The sequence below is a fragment of the Dipodomys ordii genome, unplaced genomic scaffold (genome assembly GCF_000151885.1).
Source record: "Dipodomys ordii isolate 6190 unplaced genomic scaffold, Dord_2.0 Scaffold1, whole genome shotgun sequence".
NCBI lineage: Eukaryota > Metazoa > Chordata > Mammalia > Rodentia > Heteromyidae > Dipodomys > Dipodomys ordii.
In genome coordinates this window covers 61116044-61142149 of record NW_012267217.1, presented here as the reverse complement: position 1 = coordinate 61142149, position 26106 = coordinate 61116044, and the positions used below count along the sequence as shown (strand labels likewise).

The window sequence follows — 26106 nt, the reverse complement described above, 5'->3', positions numbered from 1 at the left end:
CCCCTCCCCTCTCACCCCCCACCCACTCACCTACCACCTACCCCCCACGCTCTCTCCCCTCTCCCCTCCCCCCCTCATTTTCTCACGTTGGTGGATATTGGAAATTGCAGTGAGGTCAGATCTTCCCTATCCTCTCTGTCTATCCCTGTGACCTTGAGGAAGCAACTTAAATTTTCCAGTCTGTTTCTTTGTTGGTAAACTAAAAAAAAATTACTCTGCACAACTCCTGCCAAGGCCGGGTCTTCTCCCCTAGCTGCCATGTTCCGTGTGCGCTGCCCCACCAGAGGCCGTCTGGGGAGGAGCCTGCGGGTTTCCATCCTCATCTCCTCCAGTCACCCAGCAAGGGCTCTCAGCCAGGAGTCCTTCTCGCTAATGGTTTGTTCATAACATTTCTACATTTGTAAAGCTTTTTTTTTTGCCATTTCTTTTTCTTTTCTTTTTTGGAATAGCAAAGGAAATGACAACAGGTGAAATGGAATTTTAACATAAGAAAAAAAAAGCACTTGTGAGATTGGGTCTTTTTTCCCAGGAACATTCACTGCAAAGATAAAATTTCACTGACATTCTATTATTGTTCAAGTCCAACCTTATTTTGGTTAATGAGCTAGAGCACTGGGCCAAATAAACACAGCTGATAGTGAACTGAAGCTCATGGCCGGTGGCATGGAAGTCTCAGGCCTCCTCCTGGCCACCCCAGGAATTGCTGTGAGGACCCTGGGGGTCAGCACAGGGCTGGAAGATGCTTCTCATCTCCATTCTATAAACCCATACCACTAGTTTTTGTAGAAAAGCCTTTGGCAAAAATTCCTAACACTTACTTTCTCCTCCCCCAAAGAATACAGTAACTTTTATTGTTCTTTCAAAGGAAAGGCCAAGACTCTCATTACTTTTACACTTATTTAAAATTTTAATGTTTAGGCCAAAGGAATAAATTCTGTTAATTTATAAATGTCAGGTCTTGAATTTAATGTTGACATAATCTGTATATGGAAATATATACATTTGCTCTTTTTTGGGGGGGTCAGTTATGGGGCTTGAACTATGGGCCTGGGTGCTGTCCCTCAGCTCTTCAGCTCAAGGAGAGGGAGCACTCTACCACTTGAGCCACAGTGAAGATAAGAGTCTCATGGACTTTCCTGCCTGGGCTGACTTTGAACTGCGATCCTCAGATCTCAGCCTCCTGAGTACCTAGGATTACAGGTGTCAGCCACCGGTGCCCGGCTTGCTCTTTTTTTTTTTTTAAGGTAAGTTATCACATTTGCAATTAATCTACCCAAATAGAAATACAATGGTATGCCAATGAATGGGAAACTAAATTATGAGTGACAAGCAATATGAGTATGTTGTTTGAATCATACACACAGTGAATAATAGAACAGTAAGACGCAGCCAACAGATGAAAATTTTAAAAATGTAGTTCGGTAAGCTTTCCTTGGAGCACTGGCCCTCCCCCCCCGAGAGGCATCAGTTTGTCTTGGTGGCTGGGCTCCAGATGCTCTTGTGTGGCCTGGATTCAGGAAAAGACATTTACATTATAAATGGACATCTCAGTCTCTTAAATTTTGCATCCAAATTATCCTTTTTTGCCTCTTGAAATACATTAAGTCTGGGTTTAGTGAGAGGCTGAGTTCTATCTTGTGTAGGCTCTTTTTATGTAGGGTCTTTTGGCCCTTTTTATTTATCCCTCACCTATGTCTTGTCAAATAAACCTGTATGCCATCGTTGCTATTGTATACTTTTTTTTCTTGTGCCAGTCCTGGGGCTGGAACTCAGGGCCTGGACTCTGTCCCTGAGCTTCTTTGGCACAAGGCTGAGCACTCTACCACTTGAGCCACAGTGCCACTTCTGGCTTTTTCTGTGTATGTGGTACTGAGGAATGGAACCAGGGCTTCATGTAGGCTAGGCAAGCACTCTACCACTAAGCCACCTTCCCAACCCTGTATGCCTTATTTTTAGTGTGTGTCAACTACATTATTTTCAAGGTTCAAGGTGACCATTTTGGTTCTTGCAGTGAGTTGGGCTCATCTGTTCTTGGATAAAAATGTTCAGGACAAGCTTTCTGTGGTCTCATCCTCCACAGATTGAGGTCAGATTCATGCATTTGGAGTGATGGGGAAGTCCAGGCTAGAATCTGGCTGCTGGTGGGCTCTGTGTGTTAGCTGGGTCTCACTACCTATTTTCCTGCTGAGAGCAGGCTAAGCTCTCAGCCAAAGAGGCCAAAGGAAGTCATTCCTGGAATCATCTTCACAGACAGTTGGTCCTGGAGCTCCTCCAAATACTAGGAACATGCAGAGTCCAGAGCTTTTTCATGGTTGAGAAACAGATTGGATTTCTTAATGCTGTTCAGTGTAGAGACGGCTGGGGTGGAGAAGTCTGACATTGTACTCATAGGCTGTGCGAGTAGGAATTCTTCTCTTCCAGCCAAGGTCTGTGCTGGGCGTGCCCCACTGGTGACCCTTGCGTGCTGGGGAAGCTGAGCAGTGGCCAAGCCCTTCCTTGGCCCAGGAATGGCTCTATAGGCAGACTGGGCTGCCTGGAGGGAAATATGCTCCGTGCTGTGATTCATGTCCACAAGGGGAAAGCATGTGTGTCCCTGAGCGTTTCCTGGCACTTGAGTGTGACATTACTCTTTGGAGAGAGACTTCATATAGTGATGTGCTCACAATGTTCCCCCCTCTCTGCTTCGCCGGCTCCCCCCATCCCATCCTGTCCCTCCCTCTCCCCCAAGAGCAGTTTCCTCAGGGAAGAGCTGGACTTAGGATGCTGAAATGGATTCTTGAGTTTTTATCTTTCCTTTCTTGGTCCTTCGCCAGACTCTTAAAATGAAAATGATGAGTATTTTTTATGATGGAAAAGTTCAAGCATCTATAAAAGTACAGGGAGTTATTTGGCAGGCCACCACGTCTGTGTCACCTAGCTCCAACAATGATCAACTCATTAGGCAGAGCTGTGACCTTGCAGATGTCCAGACAATTAACTATGAATAACCCAGATGTTGTCTGCAATCCTCCCAGCCCACGGTGGATATCAAGATTGGCCTAGACAGTCCTTGAGTCAGGAGTGGCTTGACTCTCCGCCACTTCATTTTCACACGTGCAGGGACCTGATACTCCCTTTTTGTTTAAGATGGTTCAGATCCTCCTTTCAGTTACTCTCTTTTGTATGAACATGTGGTCAAGGCAAAAGCGGCAATGATGCTATTTTAACAAAACCCAAGATTATCAGAGACAGACAGGGAAGTAGGAATATGTAGCACTTGCATAGAATTTTCCTGCAAAGTCTGCCTCAACTCATCTTCATTCAGTGAGCACCCAAGCAGCCATTGTGTCAGAGCTGCTGAAACCCCAGGCCTCAAGGATCCTCGATTCTGGTGAAGAACCATTCAAAGTCTCGGTGGAAGTCAGACTTTTCATCTCCGTGATAAATACCTGAGAGGAACAGGTCAGAGGAGGAACCCTTTCTTGTGGCTCACAGCTTCAGAGGTTTCCGTCCCTTGGTGGCTGGCTCTATTGCTTTTGTGCTGTGGCGAGGCAGAAGCATCATGGTGGAACCACCTGACTGAGGAAAGCGGCATTCAGGAGACAGAGAGAAAGCAAGGCAGGGATCAGTGGCAAGGCAGACTGTTCAAGGGCACACCTTCAGAGTATTACTTCTGCCAAATAGCCTAGTTCTTACCATCTCCCAAGAATCCCATCCAATTATAAACCCATCGATGGACTAATTCACTGATGAAGTCAAATCTCTCACAGTCCAATGACTTTTCAAAAGCCTACCTCTGAACTTTACCTTGGAGACCAGGCCTTTAACACACAAGCCTTTTGGGAGCTACTTCTATTCAAACCATAGCAGTCTTGAAAGTCTGTTCATTAATTCTGTACCAAAAAGAATAGCCAATAATACGGAATTGTGAAAGGCCAATGAAGGAGGTTGTAGGAAATCCATAGGAATCTGGAATGAAGACCTCCATTTTAGGGGCCTATTTTAGAGTCCTGGTGAAGGAAGTCTACTAAACCTGAAACTATCATCGCAATGAGAGGACATGGAATGGAACGGACGAGGGTTTGGAAGTAGACAATGTGGTTATAAGCTTTGACTTTATACTTGGGCATCTGGGACACCTCAGATGCTTTATCTAATATCTCTGTGGATGTGTTCTCAATTCTTAGGATAGAGCTACTCATATCCACCCATCATGTGGGGAAAATTAGTGAGATCATTCCATGTGAGCAAGTTTTATGAACAATGACAGCAGTTTCTATCCAGTTTTTATGTTTAAACTAGTGTTACTGGGGACATCTAAAGCAAATCACCGCATTTCCTCTGCAAATTGGTGTATTTTCTCATTGAAGGAAAAGTAAAATAGAGTTTCTAAGTGTGGGTTCTTCAAGACAAAAATTTAGGTGCATAGAAAACTTTGAATAGCACAGAAAACAATTTGAATTTATTGAGAGGTAAAAATAACAAAGAATGAGATAGTAAGTTTAAGGTAGAGCCAGACTTTTCAAGGACTTGTGTACATGGTGGGGCAGTTTAGATTCATTTATTTATATTTAGCTCCATATTTTATAAAACACTCAAAAGACTAAAAAACCCAAAATGATGTCAGGATTAGGGAATAAATTAGATGGTAGTATCCAAATTAGAATAGTCTTGAGGGTCATGGAGTCATAGCTAGACATTAAAGCTACACTGCAAATACATCCTGAGCTTTTAGCAGCCAATCCAAGGTAAAAACACTAGTAAGGTCATTAACATTATCGGCACTGCTCATAAGGAATATCTCTTGTCAGGACTAGAAAAACAAAGGTCACTTAAGTGAGTAAATGCCACATGGTGCATAGCGTCTGCTGTTCTGATAATATCCTCAGAGCAACGCAGCCATGAGTTGACTAGGAATGTCTCTGCAATATTTAGTCCACTGCATAAGGGGAAATAGCAGTTTAGTGAATGGAGTTTTGCCAGGGCAGCAAAGGGAGCATCTTAGAATTCAGTTTGAATCCTATATATGTACAATTATCAAAACACTTGTCTTCTCTCTCTATTAGATAAAAGTCACCCTGCACCGTGCCATCAGTCCCTGTCTCCCTCTGTGTCTTTATCACGTGTGACATAATATACGGATGCCATCTTCCATGGAAGGTGTTCCTCTCTTCCACGACAATTTAAGCTCCACAGAGGGCTGCTTCCTTCCATCCTTCACCACATCTTTCGTACCCACATCCTTCATCACATTGGTACCTATCTCTTGGAGCCCACCGCCTGACAGAGGATGGGCTCAACACACATTTGCTCATTGATTGGGACTGATAAGTACATCATAGACAATATCCAAGTCAAGTTAAATAAAAGATGCTTCTTATACTTGGGATATGACTTACGACTTCTTAACATGAAGACTGAAGCAGGAGCAACACTTTCCTGAACTCCAAACAAGTGGTCACCCAACTTCTGCTTAGAGGTAGCTGTGGGATCATTTATTTGTTCTCAGGTTTGGGATATTCACTGAATAAAATAAAATATAAAATAAACAAGGTGATGTAAAGATAAAGCAGAATTTCTGTGGTCAGTGTTTTGGAGTCCCTTTTGCCCATGAATTCTCCTCCTCGTACCTCCCCCAAATTTTATGCCACACCTGATTCCTGAGCTTGTCAGACCTTCCCTCCAGACTTCTCAATCCTGGCTCTATTGATATTTGTGACTGGAACATCCTTTGTTTTGGGGGCCCTCCTGTGCCATGTTGGATGCTTAGCAGCATCCCTGAGTTCTGTCCATTAGCTGCTAGTGGCACACTTCCAGTGGCGACAGCCATAATGATCTGTAGCCATGGCCAAGTGTGTCTGTGGGGTAACGTGGCCCCCGTGGAGAACCACTGTGGTACCTGACTTCACACTCAGTCGTTTGTCTTTGCTCATGTCCCACTAGTGTCATTTTCTCTAATCTAGCCCCCTGGGCTCTAGGTCTTTCTGGAGGCCTTTCCTGTTCCCTTTACCACAGCCAGCGTCCCTCTGAAGTCACCGCCCTGGGAGCTTCCTCATCTCCATGAAGCCTTTGCCCAGTTGTCCTCACAGGGGCACGCCCTCCTTTTGACAGCCCTCGTGCCATTGCTGTCCCTCTTCAGCCTCCCCGTGGTGCTTATCACCTGCATGGCCATTCCCTGCTGACTCCGTTCCTTGCTTCTTTTGTTTCTCACCAGTCACGGTTTTGGAATATAATCTCCATGAGAGAATCACATCTACTTTGGTGGCCTGACTCCTCGACTGCTATAGAATGTAGGAGGTGCTTAATTAATATTGTTAAATTAATGAATGCCTGGAACTTTTCAAAGTAAGCTTCTCACCACTGTCTGAGAAAGTTTCATTAATGTACAGATAGAATATTTGACTTCAAGCTGTTGAAGAAATTGAGATTTTTGTATTGGGTTTTAAAAATTAATCTCTGAAGGTCACCTTTTTATTTTACTTGAAAAACATATTTTATATATCCATATGCAATTCTTTTTAAAAGGAATTAACTTTCTGTGATTGGGTTGAACAACTATTTTCAAGTGTATCTCTTTTTCCTCTATCCTGTGGAGCTGTTGGACCTAGATTAATAATATAGACAGAGACTTAAAATTCTCAAGGACACTTTAGTATAAACAGTTTTCAAAAAAATGCACCAATACAGTCTCCCATAATCAACATTCCCAATCTCTTACAATAAGGCAACGGTCTTGAAATGATCAGAACAAAACTTGGAATACTATAGGAATGTTATTTGTTCTTAGAAAATACACTTAGGAGGAAATCTAACTTACAGACAACATGATAAAAATATAGAGAGATGTATACAAACATCTGTTAAGCTGCTTCATTGGCCATTCAGTGTTGAAGAACCCTTTCAGTGTTTTACTTTGTCAAAAGCAATTGTCTTGGCAGTTGCTTAAAGCTTTCAAGATTCCTGTTTAAAATAAAGCAAAACAAAACATGTAGCTTCTGTGTTAGTTTGAAATTCAATCAAAACTCTCTCAATGATTCTGGATTTGGGGATTTTAATAATTTATTTGTACAAGCATCATATTTTTCCATAGCACTCTCGAAATGAATTATATGCAAAATCTATCTTTCAAGCAACGAAAGTAATTCATCTGCAGTATGGAATGCCTGGAGCCAAACCAAGTAGATTTTAGAAGACAGCTGCCAAATCAAATGACACAGAGTTGTTTGTCGGGACATGGAGCCTGGCTCACTTCACAATTGTATGCAGTGGGCTTGCACAGAATTTCCGTTTCAAAGGCAGCCGCAACTCTTCATTTCACCAAAGGGACTCGACCTAATGCCTGCAAATAGCAAATGTGTACTATGTTTTGCATTTAAACCAAGGACAAGACTTTACTTAGAAGACAGTTCTAGAAAAAAAGGAGTTTCCCTACACACTTAAAATGATACATTTCTGACAGTCCTTGATGTAGCTTTCAGCTCCAAAGTGTATGTAAACGTACACAGAAGGAAAACACTCATCACAGAAAACCAGATGGGTCACACATTGCTAAAATGTTATTTCCATTTACCACTAAGAGCTCTGAGAGATGGTAGAAATAGGTGGCAGGAAATAGAGCTTTCTCATAAAGAGAAAGGTGGTTCCTATTTTTCCAACTGTTTTCTGAGATAGGTTCTTAAACTAAAGGAGACCTGATTATGCATATCACAAAGATTGGCCATATTCTCTTAACAAAAAACCATAATCACAGCTAATAAAAGAAACACCCCGAATAAACCTGGTAGATTGGCCTAGCTAAATGTCGTTTATTGGTTTCACTTGGTCAATTGGTTGGTTGGTGGAGGTCAAGGCATAATCAGGTATTCAGTCACTTTTTGTGGCACGTCTTTTAGGGTACTAAACATGATCTTAGCCGGGTGTTGGTGGCTCATACCTGTAATGCTAGCTACTTAGGGGCTGAGATATGAGGATTGTGGTTCACAGCCAGCCCGGGTAGGAAAGTCCATGAGACTTTCCTTTTGATAACCAGTTAACCACCAGATAATCAGAAGTAGAGCTGTGGCTCAAAGTGGCAGAGCACTGGTCATGAGCAAGAAGAGCTCAGGGATAGCACCCGCCGAGTTAAAGCCCCATGGCCATGACCACCACCACCAAAAAATGAAAAACAGAAACAACATGATCTTGTGCAAGGGGGTGGCATTGGAGGACGTGAGAACGCTAACTACAAATGCAGTCTAGCCATTTTAAAATCATTTCACATAATGACCTAAATGATATTTCTTCCAGGAACACAAAGTTGAATCAATACTAGGAAATCCAGATGTTCACTTTGTACAGTAAGATGTCACTGGGTCATTTTTATAGAGCCTAAAACAACACTTGATAACACTCAGCAAATTACTGTAGCATTACCCGTGGGGGCAGATCCTACAAACACCCTTTGAATTAGGTTTTTCTTGCATAGCTGACAATGTAACCACATGCCCTGGAGGAGAGAGGGTACCATTGCTGGTGCTGGCAGTCCATAGGGATTTTCTTTTGTTTGGTTTGGTTTTATGTTTTCTTAAAACCGAAGATTCAACTGAAGACTGACCTATAATGAAATCTCAGTGTGACATGTGGTAAGGAAAGGCTGGTCAGTAATAATTACTATCAAGTGTGATGGGCAGTATAAGAATGGAATTTGGAAAATGTGTAATTGGATTAATATGTAATTAGCAACAAAGAAAGCTAAATCTGCTGAAGTAAATTTATGATGAAATGTACCTTAGAAAATGTGTAATTGGATTAATATGTAATTAGCAACAAAGAAAGCTAAATCTACTGAAGTAAATTTATGATGAAATGTACCAGAACTATAGAACTTGATCCAAAGACAAAGTAGACTAAAGAGAATTATGGATCCCTTTCTTCTTCCAGGAGGAAGGAAGGTTCCCAGTTGCACTCCTGGGGTACTGGGTAGAGATCGCAGTTGACAGTACCTGGAGGAGAGGGGCAAGTCTCTCTGATTAAGGGTGCAGCTGGGCGTGCAGTACTCGCTTGTTTCTATGTTGATGCAGGAAGATCTCAAGTTTGAAGCTCGTCTGGGCTAGGTAGTTGAAGCAGTATCATAATTTTTTTTTAAAGCACCAGGGAAGGAGAAGAAATTAAGGATCTGGGGAGAAGAGAAGAGGATAAGGGACAGTGGCTATGAGAGAAGCTTTGGAACAATAGACCAAAGTCTGTTTTGGGCTTGGGGAATGATATGAGAAATGGGCAGTTAGTGTTTGTCAGGATTTTCCTAAGTAGTAAGGCTTACTAATACTCTTTTCTTTTGTCTCCCATCCTTTCCTTTTTGTAAAAATCTCCTGTCGTGATCTACACTGTTTCTCATAGGCTTTGGAGTCAAGTCTGTTTTTCTTAGACCTGAATCTATCCTTAGGCTGGTATTAAGAAGGGAGCAGAAAGGCTCAGATATATTAGGATTTTCCAACCATCTTACATAGAAGGTTTCAAGGTTTCAGACTCATGCCTCTGCATCTGATGTTTGTGCTAGGGTGTTTTACTCAGATAATGTTACTATCATAAGCCAAACAAGATGGTTTCCAGAATTATACTCTGTGTATTTTCTCTCATTTTCAGGGTATTTCCATGCCTGTGCACTGAGGTCCATTTATGACGTGATTTGGTTCGCTCTGGAAGGGTGTCTGAGCTTGGTGGCAGGCACGGTCTGTGCTGAAGATTTAGCTCGTTGTCATGATATTCCGCTTCATGTCCACAGCACAGTTTATGTGTCTAGCAAAACCGCTGCTCCTGGGGGTCAGCCAAACTTCATTTTGAGCTTAATACAAGTTGTTCTTCCCATTTAAGAAAGAATTTTAGGAAGATTAAAAATAGTTGGAATAAATATGAACAGAGAGCTATAATAAAAATAAATGTCTGAAATTGAAACTGCAGAGAACCACACCCTATTTCTTGTAAAGCTGTGCTTTTAGCCAGACTATGGCATATGACAGGATTAAGGCACTCAGTGCTGGCATCTTTGGAGAAAGGGCTTGGTGCCTGTGAATGTGGGGTGTTGCAGAAAGCCTGTCTTTTAGAGGACTCCCCTTAACACGCACATATTGTGTTTTTGTGTTTCAGGCAACTTTCTCCTGCACCTGTGAGGACCAGTACATGGGAACTTTCTGTGAAGAATTTGACGCTTGCCAGAAGAAACCTTGCCAGAACCAGGCCAGCTGTCTCGATGCAGTTGAAAAGCAGGAAGGGAGCAATTTCACTTGCATTTGCCTTCCCGGTAAGGTTTCCATCGTTCGTAGTTAATGCATCTCTCTGTAGAGTGTAGACCAATGAGTTAAGGATGGTTGAACAATCCCTCCCTGGCCCAGCTGTTGGGCAAGGTGACTGCCAGATCTCATGTTTCTGGAAGGAGGAAATTCACATCCCTAGGCTTGCTTTGTGATGTTCATATTCTACCATTTTTTTTTTGTTCTAGGAGAATGATTTTTCTTGGTCAAACAGAGGTCCTAGATGTTTTAAAAAGCAAGTCTACATGGTGTACTGGTAGCCTGTGATCCTAGCTGCTTGGGAGGTTGAGATCTGAGGATCATGTTTCCATGTCTGCCAAGTCTTAAGACTCTTCTCTCTAACCATCAAAAAACTAGAAATGGAGGTATGGCACAGGAGGTAGAATGCTAGCCTTGAATGAAAAAAAGAAGCCATGTGAGAATGCAAGGCAGTGAGCTCAAGTGTCGGCATAAAAACACAGTTTCACAAGTATATGTGCCAAGTGTGGGGTTTCACACTGTGCTGCATGATTGTGGTAGGTAGTTTAAGAAAAATCTAGAGTAAACTACAAAAGTTGTTATGTAAAGCCACTTATCCTGTGTGTTCATGTTCATTACTTTCTCTTTCTGTATCTTCTGGGTTCTGATGGGCGCTTCTCCATAATGGGACAAGTCTGTAGCGCTTCTTGATTAGTAGGGGCTGTGCTTTGAGGTTAAGGGGGATTCTGAAATCCTATGAGCACACTGACTAAGAATGTCCTGCTCTGCCAGGCATCCTGATCAACGTAGTGTACATTTAGTTATGACAGACACTTCAGGGCCAAAAAACGTTCTGATAGTTATTTTGGTGTAGTCTGAAAGAAAATATCAATTTCCTCCATTTGTGTGATCAGATAACATACAAAACCCACTCATTTCTCTCCTGACTTCTAGCACTGTTGTCAGCCAGTCTTAAAGATGAGGAAGAAGTTAGGGGTAGAGAAAGGGATGGAATAAAGTGGGGCTTGTAGGGATTAGGTATTCATTTTTATAAAATGAGGCTCAAATGTTCAAGGCTTTAGATAAAAACTGAGAGTACTTGACTGATTTTTCCCTTTCAAAACTTAATCAGATCAAAGGGATCAATCAATAGTTTTGTGCAAAAGGATCAATCAATAGTTTTGTATATTCTTTCGTGTGTGTGTGTGTGTGTGTGTGTGTGTGTGTGTTGTGTCTGAGTGTGTTTCTTTTTGTTGGCCTCAGATAATGGATATTTGTCTACATATTTAATATCATGTCTGTAATCCTTGCTACTCAAGAGGCTGAGATCTGAGGATCACAAGGCCAAGCCAGTCCAAGAGGAAAGTCCATGAGACTTTTATCTCTAATTAACTACCAAAGAGCTGGAAGCAGAGCTGTGGTTCAAGTGGTAAAGCACCAACCTTGAGGGAAAAGAGTTAGGGACAGTGGCCAGGCCTTGAGATCAAGTCCCAATACTGGTGCACACACACAAAAAGTAGTAGTCATTAACTCTTTTCAAACTAGTAGTTTGCTTTACCCACCATGTTGGCTTTTTCTCCTGGTCAGTAGCATCTTCTCCAAAAAGAATCTGTTACCTGATCTTTCTTTAAAGCTTATTTTTAAATAAATTTTTATTTCTGTTCATATCCCTTGAGTTAAAGTCTATTTTGTCTGAACTTAATATTGCCATTAAAACTTTTGTCTAAGTAGTCTTTGCTTGATATAAGTTTCTCCATTTCCAGCTATCCTGTTTTATTTTATTTTTTGTCAGTCGTGGGCTTGAACTCTGGACCTGTGCTCTGTCCCTGAGCTCTTCAGCTCAAGGTGAACACTCTACCACTTGAGCCTCAGTGCCACTTCCAGCTGTCCTCTTTTAGAGACAGGGTCTGGCTATGTTGTCCAGTCAGGCCTTGAACCCTCTTTCTCTCCAGTGTCTCTGTTCATTCTTGCCTCTCCTCATACTGGAACCAGAATGGTCATGGAATTTCTGCCCTGTCCCATCCATACCCTGAGCTCTCTTTCTCCAGATAGCCGCAGGTGAACGAATATCTGTGTCATACCTTACCTGCTTAAACTTCTCCCCCCTCCCTGGGCTCTGTTCTTCATTATGTGGTTAGAATAGGTCTTGGTCAGACAGAGAGACAGATGCGACTATGGAAGTGCCATCCGCATACTCTCTTTTTGCTCAGCTGCTTTATGAGGTTCTTTTTATAAAGAGGTTTTTTCTTTGTCAGTTCTGATTCCTTGCAATGGATTTTGCTCACTCTTCTTATTCTAGTTCCACCTCGTAACAGTGTTTTCACTATAGTCCACTCTCACACAAACACACAATTAATATTTCCTGAGTGTTCTTGCACCAGTATCATGCTAAGTGCTCGAATCTACCATATTTCAGTTAGTAAATTTGTATATGCTTGCATACCACCCAACATATTGACTTTTAAGTTTATAAGCTAAATCTAGCTTCCACATATAAAAAAGGAAAACATGCATCCTTTGTCTTTCTGGGTCTGGCTTATTTTACTTAACATAATTTTTTCCAAGTCTTTCCTTTTTTTTACAAATGGTAAAATACCATTCTTTCTAATGGATGAGTAAAATTCCATTGTGTATATATACCACAGTTTTTTGATCCATCTGTCCACTGAGAAGCATATTGGCTATGGTGAATAGTGCTGCAATGGACATGGTTGTGCTGGTGGCTTTACTGTATCCTTGTTTGTAATATTGTGGAAGGCAGCTATGCTCACCACTATACCACCAACGCAATTGTTTGTAATATTTTGGATAAATGCCCAGGAGTGGAGTTACTGGGTTTTAGAGTAGTTCTATGTTTAACTTTTTGAGGGACCTTCACACTTGGAAAGCTACATTTTTCTTTCAGAAGAACTCTTTCAAGCAGATTAGCATCTATAAATTGACCTCTGAGGCAGCAGATAACAAACAGAGGAACCAACAACAGTGGGAAGTGTGCATTCCTTTATCAGTTTCCCCTCACTGTGCTCTGATTAGAACAAATGTGATTGTGCAATATTTTCTTGCTTGAGGAATGAATTAATTCAAAGTTGTCACCAGAGATTTGTTCCAAAAGGCTCCTTTATGAGGGTATTGTCTTTATTCAGGGCTTGATTCTCTTGAGAAGATAACATTCCTTGGTAAGTGAAAATACAATTTTCATCAGAGAATAATCAGCTTCACATTCATGGCATTTTTGTCATTTTATCAAAAGTTTATCATGTCAAGTGTCAATGATGTTTTTGATTCATAGCTAATCTAGAGATTATGAATGACAGTAGATTAGATTTGAATTGATCTAGTAATAAACTCCTTTAGTTTTTCACTTGATTAAAAAAATACAGTTTCTTGGAAGTAGGACTCTTGCCAATGTTGGAGAAGTCATACACATACTTGAACAATATAAAATTGATTATAGATTATTGCTGGTAAAATTACTATTTCTTTTTACCACGTACATCTGACACTTTTCTTGAAACTGTTTCGAACTTCAGTGCTTTTGGAAATGATGATATCAGCAATGTCAAATACTACAGGAAGTGATTGAATTTAGAAACAGGGTTTTCGCAATCATTTGTGGTTCCCCCCCTCCCCAAGCTTTGGGGTCTTGGGGTTGCAGCTCAGTGATGAAGCACTCATCTAGCATGTGCAAGACCCTGAGTTTGATATCCAGCACTGGGAAACACAAAATGAAAGGCCAGAAACATTTGGGTCTCTTTTAGACTACATGACAGAGCCAAAGAAGGGATGTAGAGGGCACTGAACACTCTGAAAGGCAACTCCACATTTGGACATAGTTACAGTCACTTGGTTTTCAAGTGCCTGAGAAGCTACCAATTCCCCCAGTGCCCTGGTTGTCAGTGATGAGGTGAACAGGATGTGGACAGGATGAGAGCGAATGAGCAGCCGAGACCGATGACTTGAAAGATAAGCTGAATGGAAAAATTAACCTGAACAGCAGGGTTTGAGAAACATCTTTGCAATGGCAAATTTTAATATGTCAACTTGATTGGGCCATGAGGTGCCCATTAGCCGTTTAATCAGCCGGTATCTTGGGTGTGACTGTGCCAGTGTTTCTGGGTGAAATTAAATTGAGTTGGTAGGCCAGCGAAGCAGAACACCATCCTACTGTGGGGTGGGGTGAGGGGTGGCGGGGACCACATGGTAGTCTTGAATAGAAGGAAACAGCTGTCGAAAGGCCTCCTCCTGCCTGACTTCCGGAGCTGGACTTTGGAGGTTTCTGCTTTCTGACTTGAGCGGGAACATTGACTCTTGGTGGGTTTTGAACCTGCCAGCTTTGGGCCAGCACTTCCGCCATCATTGCTCCACTGTCCTGAGTCCTTTGTGGTGCACAGACACATATTACATAACTAAGTCGGTATATTTTGCTCCCCCCCTGCCCCCAACATCAGGACTTATTTCATAAAAGTCTTCCAATTTTAAGAATACAATTTTTCCTTAAAGGAGCTGTTTCTTTTTCTGGGAAGAATAGCTCTGATACACATGCTGAACCACCACTGCCAAAACATTGTTAGCATTCTGTGAAGCACTTTTTAGACTTCAATGTGGTATGTTGTTCTGACTAATTGGTGATCTCAGTCTATTTTTAAAAACATCTCATTTCCAAGGCCAGGGGAAGTAGCGCATCTTCCCAGCCAGCTTTACCTCAGAAACACTGACTGACTCAGTGAGCGTCAGTGCCTTGGAACTGTCGGCTGGGGCTCCACTCCTCACCTCCTCCTGAGAAGAAATCCCAGTTTGAATTACTCCTCACCTCCTCCTGAGAAGAAGTTCCAGTTTGAATTAACTGTCACTCCTCACCTCCTCCTGAGAAGAAATCCCAGTTTGAATTAACCCAGCTGCCCTCAACGAGAGTGTGCTTAGTGGATCACGAATGCACTTTTTAAAAACTGTGTTAGTTCAGAGTTTCAGGCTGTAAGAAACCTCAGAACTTGCCGCTGTGTGGGAAGCCGGGTGGCCAAGGGACACTTGCGCACCCACGAAGCTCCTGGGAGATCAGGCCCAGGCTTCTTTACTCTGTGCATCTTTAAGTCAGAGAGGTGGCTGCTCTCTGCCCCCTGAAAAGCATTAGTGGTTTCTCAAGTTTCCATCAGTTATGAACAGAGTAGAAGGCGTGGAAAGTTCTGACTGGTGTGACATCATTTATCCCTTCTGAGGACCAGAGATAGCATCAGTTGGGACAAGATCAAAATTACAACATGGCCCCTCCATGATCTCACGTGACCTGACCCTCGTGACTTTCTCAGTGCCTCCCCTGCCATGCTTTCTCATCTTTAACACAAAGGGGTGTGATAAGCATCTCTCACGCATTCTCTCCTTTATCCCTTGTCCGTGCTAGGCACTTTCTGGGTGCTGGGGCTGCAGCTGTGAAAGAAGTGAATTCTGTGCTAGTGGAGGTTGTGGTGCAGTGAGGGAGGTGAACAAGCAGCATGCACGGATATGTGTGCTTGGGGTGTGCATCTGAGTGTACTTATACGTTTGCATGCATGTATATACTGTGAGTGTGAGTGTAGTCAACCGAAAGAGCCACGAAGTGATTGGCACTATGAAGAAAAGAAAACCCAGTGGAGAGACAAGAGAGGTGGGTTTGGCGCTGTCCACAGGGCGATGAGGTTGGGACTCAGAACGGGAAGTACTTGTGAACAGAGCAAGAGTCTTCTAGGCAGGAACAGCATGGATGCTATGGTCTGGATGTTTGTGTCTCTGGAAGTTCTTAGGTTGAAATGGAATCACCAAGGTAATGGTATTAGAAAGTGGGGTAGGAAGCCAGGCACTGGTGGCTCATGCCTGAAATTCTAGCTACCTAGGAGGCTGAGATCTGAGGGTCATGGTTCGAAGCCAAACTAGGCAGGAACATGTATGAGACTCATTTCTCCAATAACCATCAGAAACCTGGAAGTGGAGCTGCAGCTCAAACTGGTAGAGTACTAGTCTTGAGTACAAAGCTCAGGGACAACTCCCGGGCCTTGAGTTCAAGCCCCAGGACCAATAAGAAAGGAAGGAAGGGAGGAGGGTGGGTGGATGATTGACACACAGAGGGTGCTTTCCAGGAGGAATAAAGCCTCACCAGGTATTGAATCTGCTGCTATTTTGACTTTAGATTTCCCAGCTCCTGACAGAAGCTGGGCCAGAAGCTGGGCCAGGCCACCGGGAGGGCAAGGATCTTGTCCTGATGGCAGGCCATGGGAGCTTCTGAGGGACAACTTGGGGTGGGCCGCCTGATGTGTTCTTAAAGCAATCGCTGAGGACCCTGAGGTCACTGGGAAGCCAGCTAGGAGGCTACTGAGCAAGCAGGCCAGGGATAATGGCAACCAGATGCCACCCACAGAAGTGGTGAGGCATTGGTTAGGAATATACTTGAAGGTAGAGCTGAAAGGCACTGCTGGTGAGTTGGATGTGAGGTCTGAGTAGCAAGGACTAGTGAACAACCTCAAAGTTTGTGTGTGTGTGTGTGTGTTAAGTAACAGCTTTATTGAAATACAATCTTCATATAATGGAAGGATACAACCCAAGTTTTTAATACATTCATAGAGTTGTATAATCATTGCCACAATCTTAGAATATTTCATTACCTCAAAACAAGCACTCCGCCTTGGAGTCATCATCCCTTGGCCTGCTATCCAGCTCTATTTTCCTTTTCAAGCCTTAATAGTATTTCCTTGTTTGGATGCACCCTGCTTTGTTCATGCATTTATCCGCTAATAGAGAGAGCAGCTGTCTTGGATATGCTCAGTCCTCTTCCGGAGCCTGCCCCCCCCCCGGCCCCGCATCTGTGTTCACCTCCCTTTTACTGCAGGATTCCAGGTCTGTCTCACCTTTCTCCTGCTTCCCCTCTCCCAGGATTCCCAGGTTTTCTCAGTCATCAAGGATTTAGTGTCATGGAGACTCAAAGTTGGTTTATCTTTTCTTCTTCTCCTCCCTTTTTTCTTGCTTGTCCTTTGTCTCCTTTTCTTCCTTCTGCTCTTCCCTCCTGGCTGTTTCCTCTCCCTGTTTCCTTTCTCCTCCTCTTGCTTCATGACTGTCCCCCATTGGCTGGTGTCCAGTTTGAGATTCCTGCCTGCTCACTCACATGACATTTCATTGTGGCCTCCCCCCCGCCCCTGCTCATTTCCAGGGTTCTTTCCTCATCTCACTTGTGGTCGCCATCTTTTCAGAAGCATTTCCATGCGAGGTTGTTTCAAGACCTTTCCAACCTTCTCTGCCTCCCTCCCTCTTCCGCTATTCTCCTCTGCCTTTGGTAGCAATCACTCATTTTGAGCTGTCAACGCGCAGATGGCTTCCAGACCCTCCTTCCAGCCTGGCCTCTCACCTCATCCCCAGCACAGTTATATTGGGCCTGGCAGAGATGCATCTGCTCACACCTCAGGTGGTGTCCACCTTCCTCCCCCCCCTCACGTGCCCCCCAGCCTGGCTTTTCCTGCACCTCCAACTTCTATCAATTTGGGCACTGGGCCATGGTGGCTGCCTCCCTCATCTCCTCCGTTTCTGGACTCTCACCAAGTTTGCTTATGTCTGACGATTCTCCAGCTGCCCCTGTCCATCCTTTTCCTGAGTCAGGTCCTGAATGATGGTGACAGCCCTCCGTGCCTCCCTCCCTGCCTCCCTCCCTCCGTTCCACACTGCTCCAGCTGCACAGCCAAGGCTAGGCCTGGGGGGGCGCTGCTCTTCATTTTCCGCACCACCTTGGGGGAAAGTTCTTTGGCTTCCCTGGGTCTCAGTCATATCTACCTCCAAGTTGGGGGTGAGCAGTGGCCTTCATTGTTCCACAATCCAGTGGCTGCCCTGAAGATTCCCTAAGACCACACACGGGGCATGCTCAGACAGGCACTGGAAAGCCTGCCTGGAAAGCAGGAGGCACTCAAAGTGTCAGCCGCTGTGGTCGTCCTAATTGTCAGGACAAAAGTCCTAGACCCTGCGCAGGGAAGAGCCCGGCCCTTGCCTCTTGATGGGGCCTGTCTGGGAGCCGTGGAGGGAGGCCGCACCATCTTGTCCTGGCCCGGTGCTGCCCACTTCCTCCCCCTCGGGGCCTGGTCTTGTTGCTGTTGTTGTTGTTTAAAAAATGTTTGTGATTACTTTGGCTCCTTAATTTTTTTTCCATTATTTTACGTTTGAGTCAGCATTTGTACTGTAATAGGAGAGATTTTGTTCTGATGTTTCTCGTACACTCACACAGTTCTTCTGTTTCCCATTCTTCCTCTCTGTTTGGTGAGTTTCATTATACTTTCATGTATATGTGCCTCTCTCTGTAATATAAATATATGTTGTGCACACACGTCACACACATATATGCATCCATACCACACACATATATACATAAATGTCCTTTAGTCTTCTTTCCCCCTCAGTATTTCCTCCTTTCCTGCTCTTTTTTACTGATCTCCTCTTAGACAGTCCCCTTTTATAGTCATGTCCCATTATCATCACCATCATCATCATCATCATCATCATCAGCAGCAGCAGCAGCAGCAGCAGCAGGAGCATTTTAGGTTTATACTCCACAAATGAGTGAACCTGACTTATATGACTAAACATGGTGATCTGCAGTTCTGTCCATTTTCTGCAGATGATGAAATTTCATTTCTTTTTTTATGGCTAAACAATAGTCCACGGTATGTACATGTATATGTATGTTTATATACACACATACAACTGCAGTGACTCTTGGGAACAGAGCTGCGGCAAACATGGATATGCGGGTATCTTTCTTGTTATGCCCTGCGGTGGTAAGGTAGAGCTACGATTTATTTTTCATTTTTTTGGAAGGATCTACAGACCGATTTCTATAGTGGCTGTACTAGGGATCCTTATTCCAAATTCTTGCCAGCATTTGTTGTTGCTGTTTTCTTGATGGTTGCCATTTTGATTGGGATGCAGTGGAATCTTAGTGTAGCTTTGGTTTGCATTTACTTTATGGCTAAGAATGTTGAATATTTCTTCATGTATTAATTTTTAATCATTTTATTTCTTCTTTTGAGAACTGTTCAATTCATTTGTCTATTAATTATTAATTATGTGTTATTTTGTTGTTTAGTTTTAAACTCTTTGCATATTCTAGATATTAATCTTTTTTTTTTTGCCAGTCCTAGGGCTTGAACTCAGAGTCTGGGCACTGTCCCTGGGCTTCTTTTTACTCAAGGCTAGCACTTTACCACTTGAGCCACAGCACCACTTCTGGCTTTTCTATTTATGTGATACTAAGGAATCAAATCCAGGGCTTCATGTATCCTAGGCAAGCACTTTACCACTAATCCACATTCCCAGCCTAGATATTAATCCTTTGTCTGCTGAATATCTGGGAAAGATTTTCTCCTATTCTCCTATTCTTTGGTTTGTCTCTTGATTCTGGTAATTGCTTCTTCAATGTGCAGAAACTTTTAAATTTGTTGCAGGCAGATTTGTCCATTCTTGTCTTATTTTCTGGGCAAGTAGAGTCCTAGTCAGAAAAATAATTACCCATGCTTTATGTCTTCTGGAGTTTTCCTACTTTCAAAGTTCAGGTCTGACAATAAGGTCTGTGATCCATTTGTTGTTGATTTTTGTAGAGAATCAGTCTTCTGCAGGTAGGTAACTAGTTTTGTCAGCACCATTTGTTGAAGAGATCTTTTCTTTAGTGGGCACATTTGGTTCAAAGATCAGATGGCTGTACCTGAATGGTTTTATTTCTGGGTTCTCTTATACTCTTCCTTGGTGTCTGTTTTTGTGCCAGTACCATGCAATTTTTTTTTTACCATAGCTCTGTAGTATAATTTGAAGTCCAGAATTGTGATACAGTATCACAATACTCTTTTCTTAAGATTAAGGGCATGTGGTTTACAGTCTGCTGATCTCACTGAGTTCCACACTGAATCACTCGCAAAGTATACTTAGGTTCTTTGAGCCTAAGTTGTCTTTGAAATGGTACAATAGTATTGTACTATTAATATAAACACACAAATACCATACACATACCTATGTAAATTCATATGCAACACACATATGCTTATATGCACATAACACACAAACACACATGTATGCCCAACATATATAAACATGAGAAAAGATACACACATGCACACACATACATTTATTTTTTTCTAAGTACATACATACATAATCACCAAGTTAAAAGGTACAAGCTTCATATGTAAATCTGGTCTATATTAGCTCTGCAACGTCTTATTTCATTCCATTTCAATGGAATTAAACAGATTATTTAAAGAGTAATCCATACCAGATGCTGGTGGCTCACATCTGTAATTTTAACTACTTGAGACACTAAGACCTGGAGGATCTTACAGTTTGAAACAAGCCATAGCAGAAAAGTCTGCAAACACTGATTTCGAGTTAACCAGCAAAAAGTAGGCTGGGAGCATGGCTCAAGTGGCAAAGCATCTGCTGTGAACAAATGTGCTGAGAAAGTGTGTTAGTCCTGAGTTCAAGCCCCAGAACTGGTTAAATAAATAATCGGCAGAAAACAGAGTGGAGTCATGGCTCTGGTGACAGACTACCTACCAAGCAAGGGCCAGGCCCTGAGTTCAGACTCCAGTACCCACAGAAATACTATTTCATAGTACTTAATGCTTCTACCTACTGAACAAGGAGTGTCTGTCTTGTCTCCGGTTGTAACAATATGGTCAACCTGTCAAGTAGAACATACAGTGAATACAGTAACAGGCACAACCATTGGGCTGAAGGGCTCTCATTTGTGGCGAGAAGAAAATACGCCACCAGTGCAGCGATTCGTGGCCTCTGGATGTCATGCAGTATCTGACTTTCTCCCATAAGCCTCTTATCTTTCCCTTTAGAATCTGAATGAGATGAATAATAATTATAATAGTAAGCATTAAAAGATTGCTTGCTGCCTGTTTCCTGGGTTAGTACTTGCTTTAGAATCACTTGGAGGGTTTGTTCAACCTCAAATTGCTGGACCCCATCCACGTTGCTAGGCTGCTGCTGGTCTGCGTGCAGTTGTGACAAGTGCCCACATGATGCTGGTGTGGGGAGGGGTGGAAGGGGAGGTGACCATTCTAAAAACAAAGGAGGAGGCAACAATGCTGGATAAGAAATGTGCTCATTACCTTGCTCATGTAACTGGAACCCCTCTGTACAGCATTTTCACAATAAAAAACTTATTAAAAAATACCCCCCCCAAATAAAGGTGCCTTGTTCAAAGCAGAGAGATCAAACAAGAACGGCATACTGCTTTGCAGATTCAAAAAGAATCCATGCATTCTGCACTCATTCAAAAACGATTCTCTTACCTCTGAGGTGTGTGCCAGGGGCAGGGAATGCTGGGGTGTGTAGCTGATCCCACTCAGCTGGGAGCTAGCTGTCTTAATTTCACCCATGGAAATGAAGGCAAAGTCAGTCTGCGGACTAGCTGAGTATTGAATTGCCTTCCTGGAACTTTAACTCCCAGAGCTGCTGTCCTTGGCCTGGTGCTCGCTGCCTGTGGTTACTCACTAATAGATGGTGTGTTTCTAACCTTGAGACTCATTTCTATAACTCAGCTGAATATCAGCTTTCTCTCATACTTCTATTTGTGTATCATAGACCTCCATTTTAATTACAGTTTATGAACTGCCTCTTGTAATGGGCCACATACACCTTTCCTTCATTGCCTTTTGTTTTTAAACCATGTTTTTATTTGATCAGATGTATGTGTGTTTCTCCTATCCAAGTGAATCTTACTCTTTTTCTTTCCTGTTCAATCATTTCTGCTTCCCAGCATTGAAATTGCATGTCACTTAGATAGGGTGTCTTTTCTTTTTTTTTCTTCCAGTACGGGGGCTTGAACTCAGTACCTGAGTGCTATTAACTTTCTTTGTTCAAGGCTAGCACTCTACCACTTGAGTCACAACTTTATTTCCAGTTTTTTGGTGGTTAATTGGAGACAAGAGTCTCATGGACTTTCCTGCCTGGGCTGGCTTTGTACTGTGATTCTCAGATCTCAGACTCCTGAGAAGTAGGATTTCAGGCGTGAACCAATGGCCACAACTGCAGTTCTTTAAAAGGAAAATTTTATTGCTGGGATGTAGCTCAGTAGCAAAGCGCTTGCCTAGCAAAAGCAACGTCCTGGGTTCAATCCCAGTACCAAAAAAGAGAGAAAAGACAAAAGGAAAATATTTGCTATCAGTATGTGCGGCTTAGAGTGTTTAAATAAATTTATAAATGGGAATCAGACATTCATTAAAGAAGCCATTAAAAGTGATCTTTAAAAAAATCTCCTTTTTGGAGGAATGCATATAGAAATATTTATAGGTGAAATGAAATTCACTTTAAGATTCCTCCTAGAGAAAATATGAACAAATGAGAGGATCAGATTAAAAATTTAAATTATTTAAATGTTAATTTAAATATTTGATTAAAATTAAATTATTTTATGCATAAAATGATGTGTAAAAAATGATCGTAACTGTTGAAGTTAGGTGGTGGATATGTATGGCTTTTACATGTGAGTTCTTTCTGTTTAAATCTGTCTAAAAATTTCCAAATTAAAAGGTCAAAGAAAGTGCTTGTCAAATTTTTCTTCAAAGGATTTTGAACTTCACAGAATCCTTCATTCTTCTTTTGTTCTTTCTACCTGGCCATGAGTTTTCATTTTATGGGACTCAGTGGTTACAGTTCTAAGATCTTTCCAATAACAGGATTCACAAGGCCACTCAGGTCTTGGGAACCATGGGACCTCTAACAGCCCACACATAATCAACCATCTTTTACCTATTGTTCAGTCTCTGAGGCAGGGATTAACAAATAACTCTCAGCAAGTCCAGCTGAAGTGTACCCATACACAGGCTGTGAGTTAAGGATGGGTGTCAATGGCTTTTGCTTTGTATCTATCTCTGTTTCTAGGACATGTTTCCTCTGCATTATTTTGTTGTTGTTTTTTTCCTCCATACTGGACACCTGTTCATTGATGATGGTCCTCTGCCTTTGGCACAAAGTTGTTTTTAAGGGCTTGGGTGCAGGTGCTTGACTCCTTGGTGATGTGTGCAAATGGCTTTCCCTTCCCAATTCTGTCTCCTTGGGGGTGATCACATCGTACTGACCTGAAAGAGTTTCAGTGAGGATGAATTTTTAAAAATGGATATAAACATAAGCTCTCTATTGTAAATGCTAGTTACTGTTTTTAGTCAAAGGTTATTTCTACAACCTTCCTACAACAAACAGCTCTCCTTACACTTTGAAATTAGAACTTCTGTTTGGAAACATAGTCTTGGTTTAATATTATTATATGGAGATATTCTCTCCTGGCATTTTGATGTTGTCATTGGTCCTGACTTTAGAAAGTTTAGTTTGAAGGCTCAAAGCTACAATCTAGACTGAACTAGAGTCTCCTAGACTGCTTTGAAGCATGGGAGGATGGGTAGGCTGGAAATACTTGTTTTCACATTGGCAATCTGTGATTTCTATTAGTCAGGTAACTGAAGTTCAGACCAATTATCTTCCATCTAGTACCACTGACTTATTTTTGCAAATATCAGGTGCAAGAGCTAATGACAGTCTCTCAAAATAATAATTTAGAAAGACAACTTCCTGTGTAATGAAACCATCCTAGAAATATGTAAGATGTTACGGTATAATTACAATTGTGTTGAAAATATCTGTGTGGAAAAATTCATCAGAATTAGCTCCAGAAGCTGGGCTGTGGTGGTTCACACTTGTAATCCTAGTGATGATAAGTAAGGGCACCTTCTTTTTCTCTTTTTACGTTGTCTTGCATTTTCAAATATTAATTTCATATCTTTTTCCCACTTTGTTTTTTTCTTTATTGTGTTGTGGGATAGTGATACTTAGCTAAAGTCATAAACACATTTTAGCCTTCACAAGCGCATTGTCATTATCATGGTCTATAAAGCTTATGAACTCTACAAACTGACACTACAGCTATTTTTTCTAAATTGGGTGATATGTACATTCCTTTCCTTTTGCTCAGTGTAAGCTGTTCCTTCTTTCTCTCTCATTCCCTCCCTCCCATCGCTGCCCTTGAGTTGTTTAGTTCCTTTTCATCAGTGTCCAGTGCAGCTGATGGGCCCCTCTGTTGTTTATTCTTGTTTCCCTCTGATTCTGTGCCTCCTCCTAGCTTCCCTCAGATGTGCACAGGTATATACCATGTGAGAGGTCAAGAACATGGAGTTATCTAAAAATGATGTGACAAATTAAGAAGAGGTCCTTTGTTTCTTGAGTCCTGTTTACTTTGTCATATCTCCTTGCAGTTTGATTTTAACATCCACATATCAGGGAGACCATGTGCTGTTTGTCTCTCTGATCTTGGCTTACCTTGCTCCCCATGATTTGTTCTTTCCCTGGGAATGCTATTGTTTTGTCCTTTCTAATGGCTGTGTAATATTCCATTGTATATAGATACCACAACTTTTGGATCCATTCATCTGTAGTGGGCCATTTGGGTTGTTTGTATACCTTGGTTATTGCGTATCTTGGCTATTTTTTGGATCCGTTCATCTCTAATGGGACAGTTGGGTTGTTTGCTTATCTTGGCTATTGTGCTGCAGTGAACACAGATGGATTCTCATGGCTCTAAAATATTATAAATAAAAAATGTCCATACCCAGACATTTTTCTGTGGGTATTGTAATGACTTGGGGAAAGTGACCATCAGACCATCCCCTCATTTAGGTCCAGCCCGACAAGGAAAGTTCTTTTTTTTTTTTTTTGGGTCCGGTCATGGGGCCTGAACTCTGGGCCTGGGCGCTGTCCCTCAGCTCTTCAGCTCAAGGCTAGTGCTCTACCACTTGAGCCACAGCGCCACTTCTGGCTTTTTTTCTTTTTGCTTATGTGGTGCTGGGGAATTGAACCCAGGGCCTCAGGCATGAAAGGCCAGCGCTCTACCACTGAGCCACCTTCCCAGCCCAAGGAAAATTCTTACTTCAGTAGGAAGCCGTGAGCGGTACAATGACATTCAGCTTTTGGCTTCTGGAGGTCCCACCACATAAACATAACCCTAATTTGAAGGCTTTTCCAAAGTAGATGCTTTTTTAAACTATGATTCTAAAGTGCTAGGGTTGTTCTGCTATAAACCTGCAAGAGATCCAGGGGGTGGCGGGGAGACTAGAAAGCTGCTGCTACCTTGGGCAGGTACCAGTTGAGCCCATCAATTGCTAGCGTGGCTCATGGTGATTTGGGAACAATAACACATCTTATAAAATGTCCATCTTGTACTTTGCAGGTTACACCGGAGAGCTTTGCCAATCCAAGATTGATTACTGTGTCCTAGATCCCTGCCGAAATGGAGCAAAGTGCACCTCTAATCTCAGTGGATTCTCCTGCGAGTGTCCTGAAGGTGAGCTGGAAGTCATCACCTGGGGTCCAATTTCATTCCCACTTCAAAGCAAGTAGTCATTGTATAAGTGTTTAACTTTAAATGCCTGAAAACCCTGCACAAGAGAGCTTCATTTAATTTATAAACGAGAAATGGAAGAGGTCCATAAGTAGAATCACTTGAAAGTTGTCTGAATTATTACACATAATCTGGGAATTTTGGTATAGTTATGAAGACTGTATTTCTGTAATGAAATAGTCTCTTCCTAAACATGAGGTTTTACTCTTTCAAGTTTCTGTTTTATTTAGTTTTTGCTCTCAGTTCGCATTAAAAATTGAGCATAAGTTTCATCTACTTTGTGTGTGTGTGTGTGTGTGTGTGTGTGTCTGTCTGTCTGTCTGTGTATGTGTATGTTAGTACTGGGCTTGAAATCAGGCCCAGGGTGTTGTTCCTTAGCTTTTTTACTCAAGGCTTGTGCTATACCACTTGAGCCACAGATCCACTTCTGGGTTTTTTGGTGGTTAATTGGAGATAAGGGTGTCATGGAGTCTCCTGCCCCAGATGGCT

General features: G+C 42.3%; 1 protein-coding gene across 1 annotated transcript in view; it reads left to right on the top strand.

Annotated features, from left to right (window-relative positions):
* The window catches only part of Dner (delta/notch-like EGF repeat containing), a 160983-nt gene that overhangs the window by 56447 nt on the left and 78430 nt on the right, over window positions 1-26106 (top strand). Inside the window, exons 5-6 of the mRNA XM_013020452.1 lie at window positions 10102-10255; window positions 25447-25560. Of these exons, the coding sequence (XP_012875906.1) occupies window positions 10102-10255; window positions 25447-25560 (268 nt within the window). The remainder of the gene's footprint in view (window positions 1-10101; window positions 10256-25446; window positions 25561-26106) is intronic.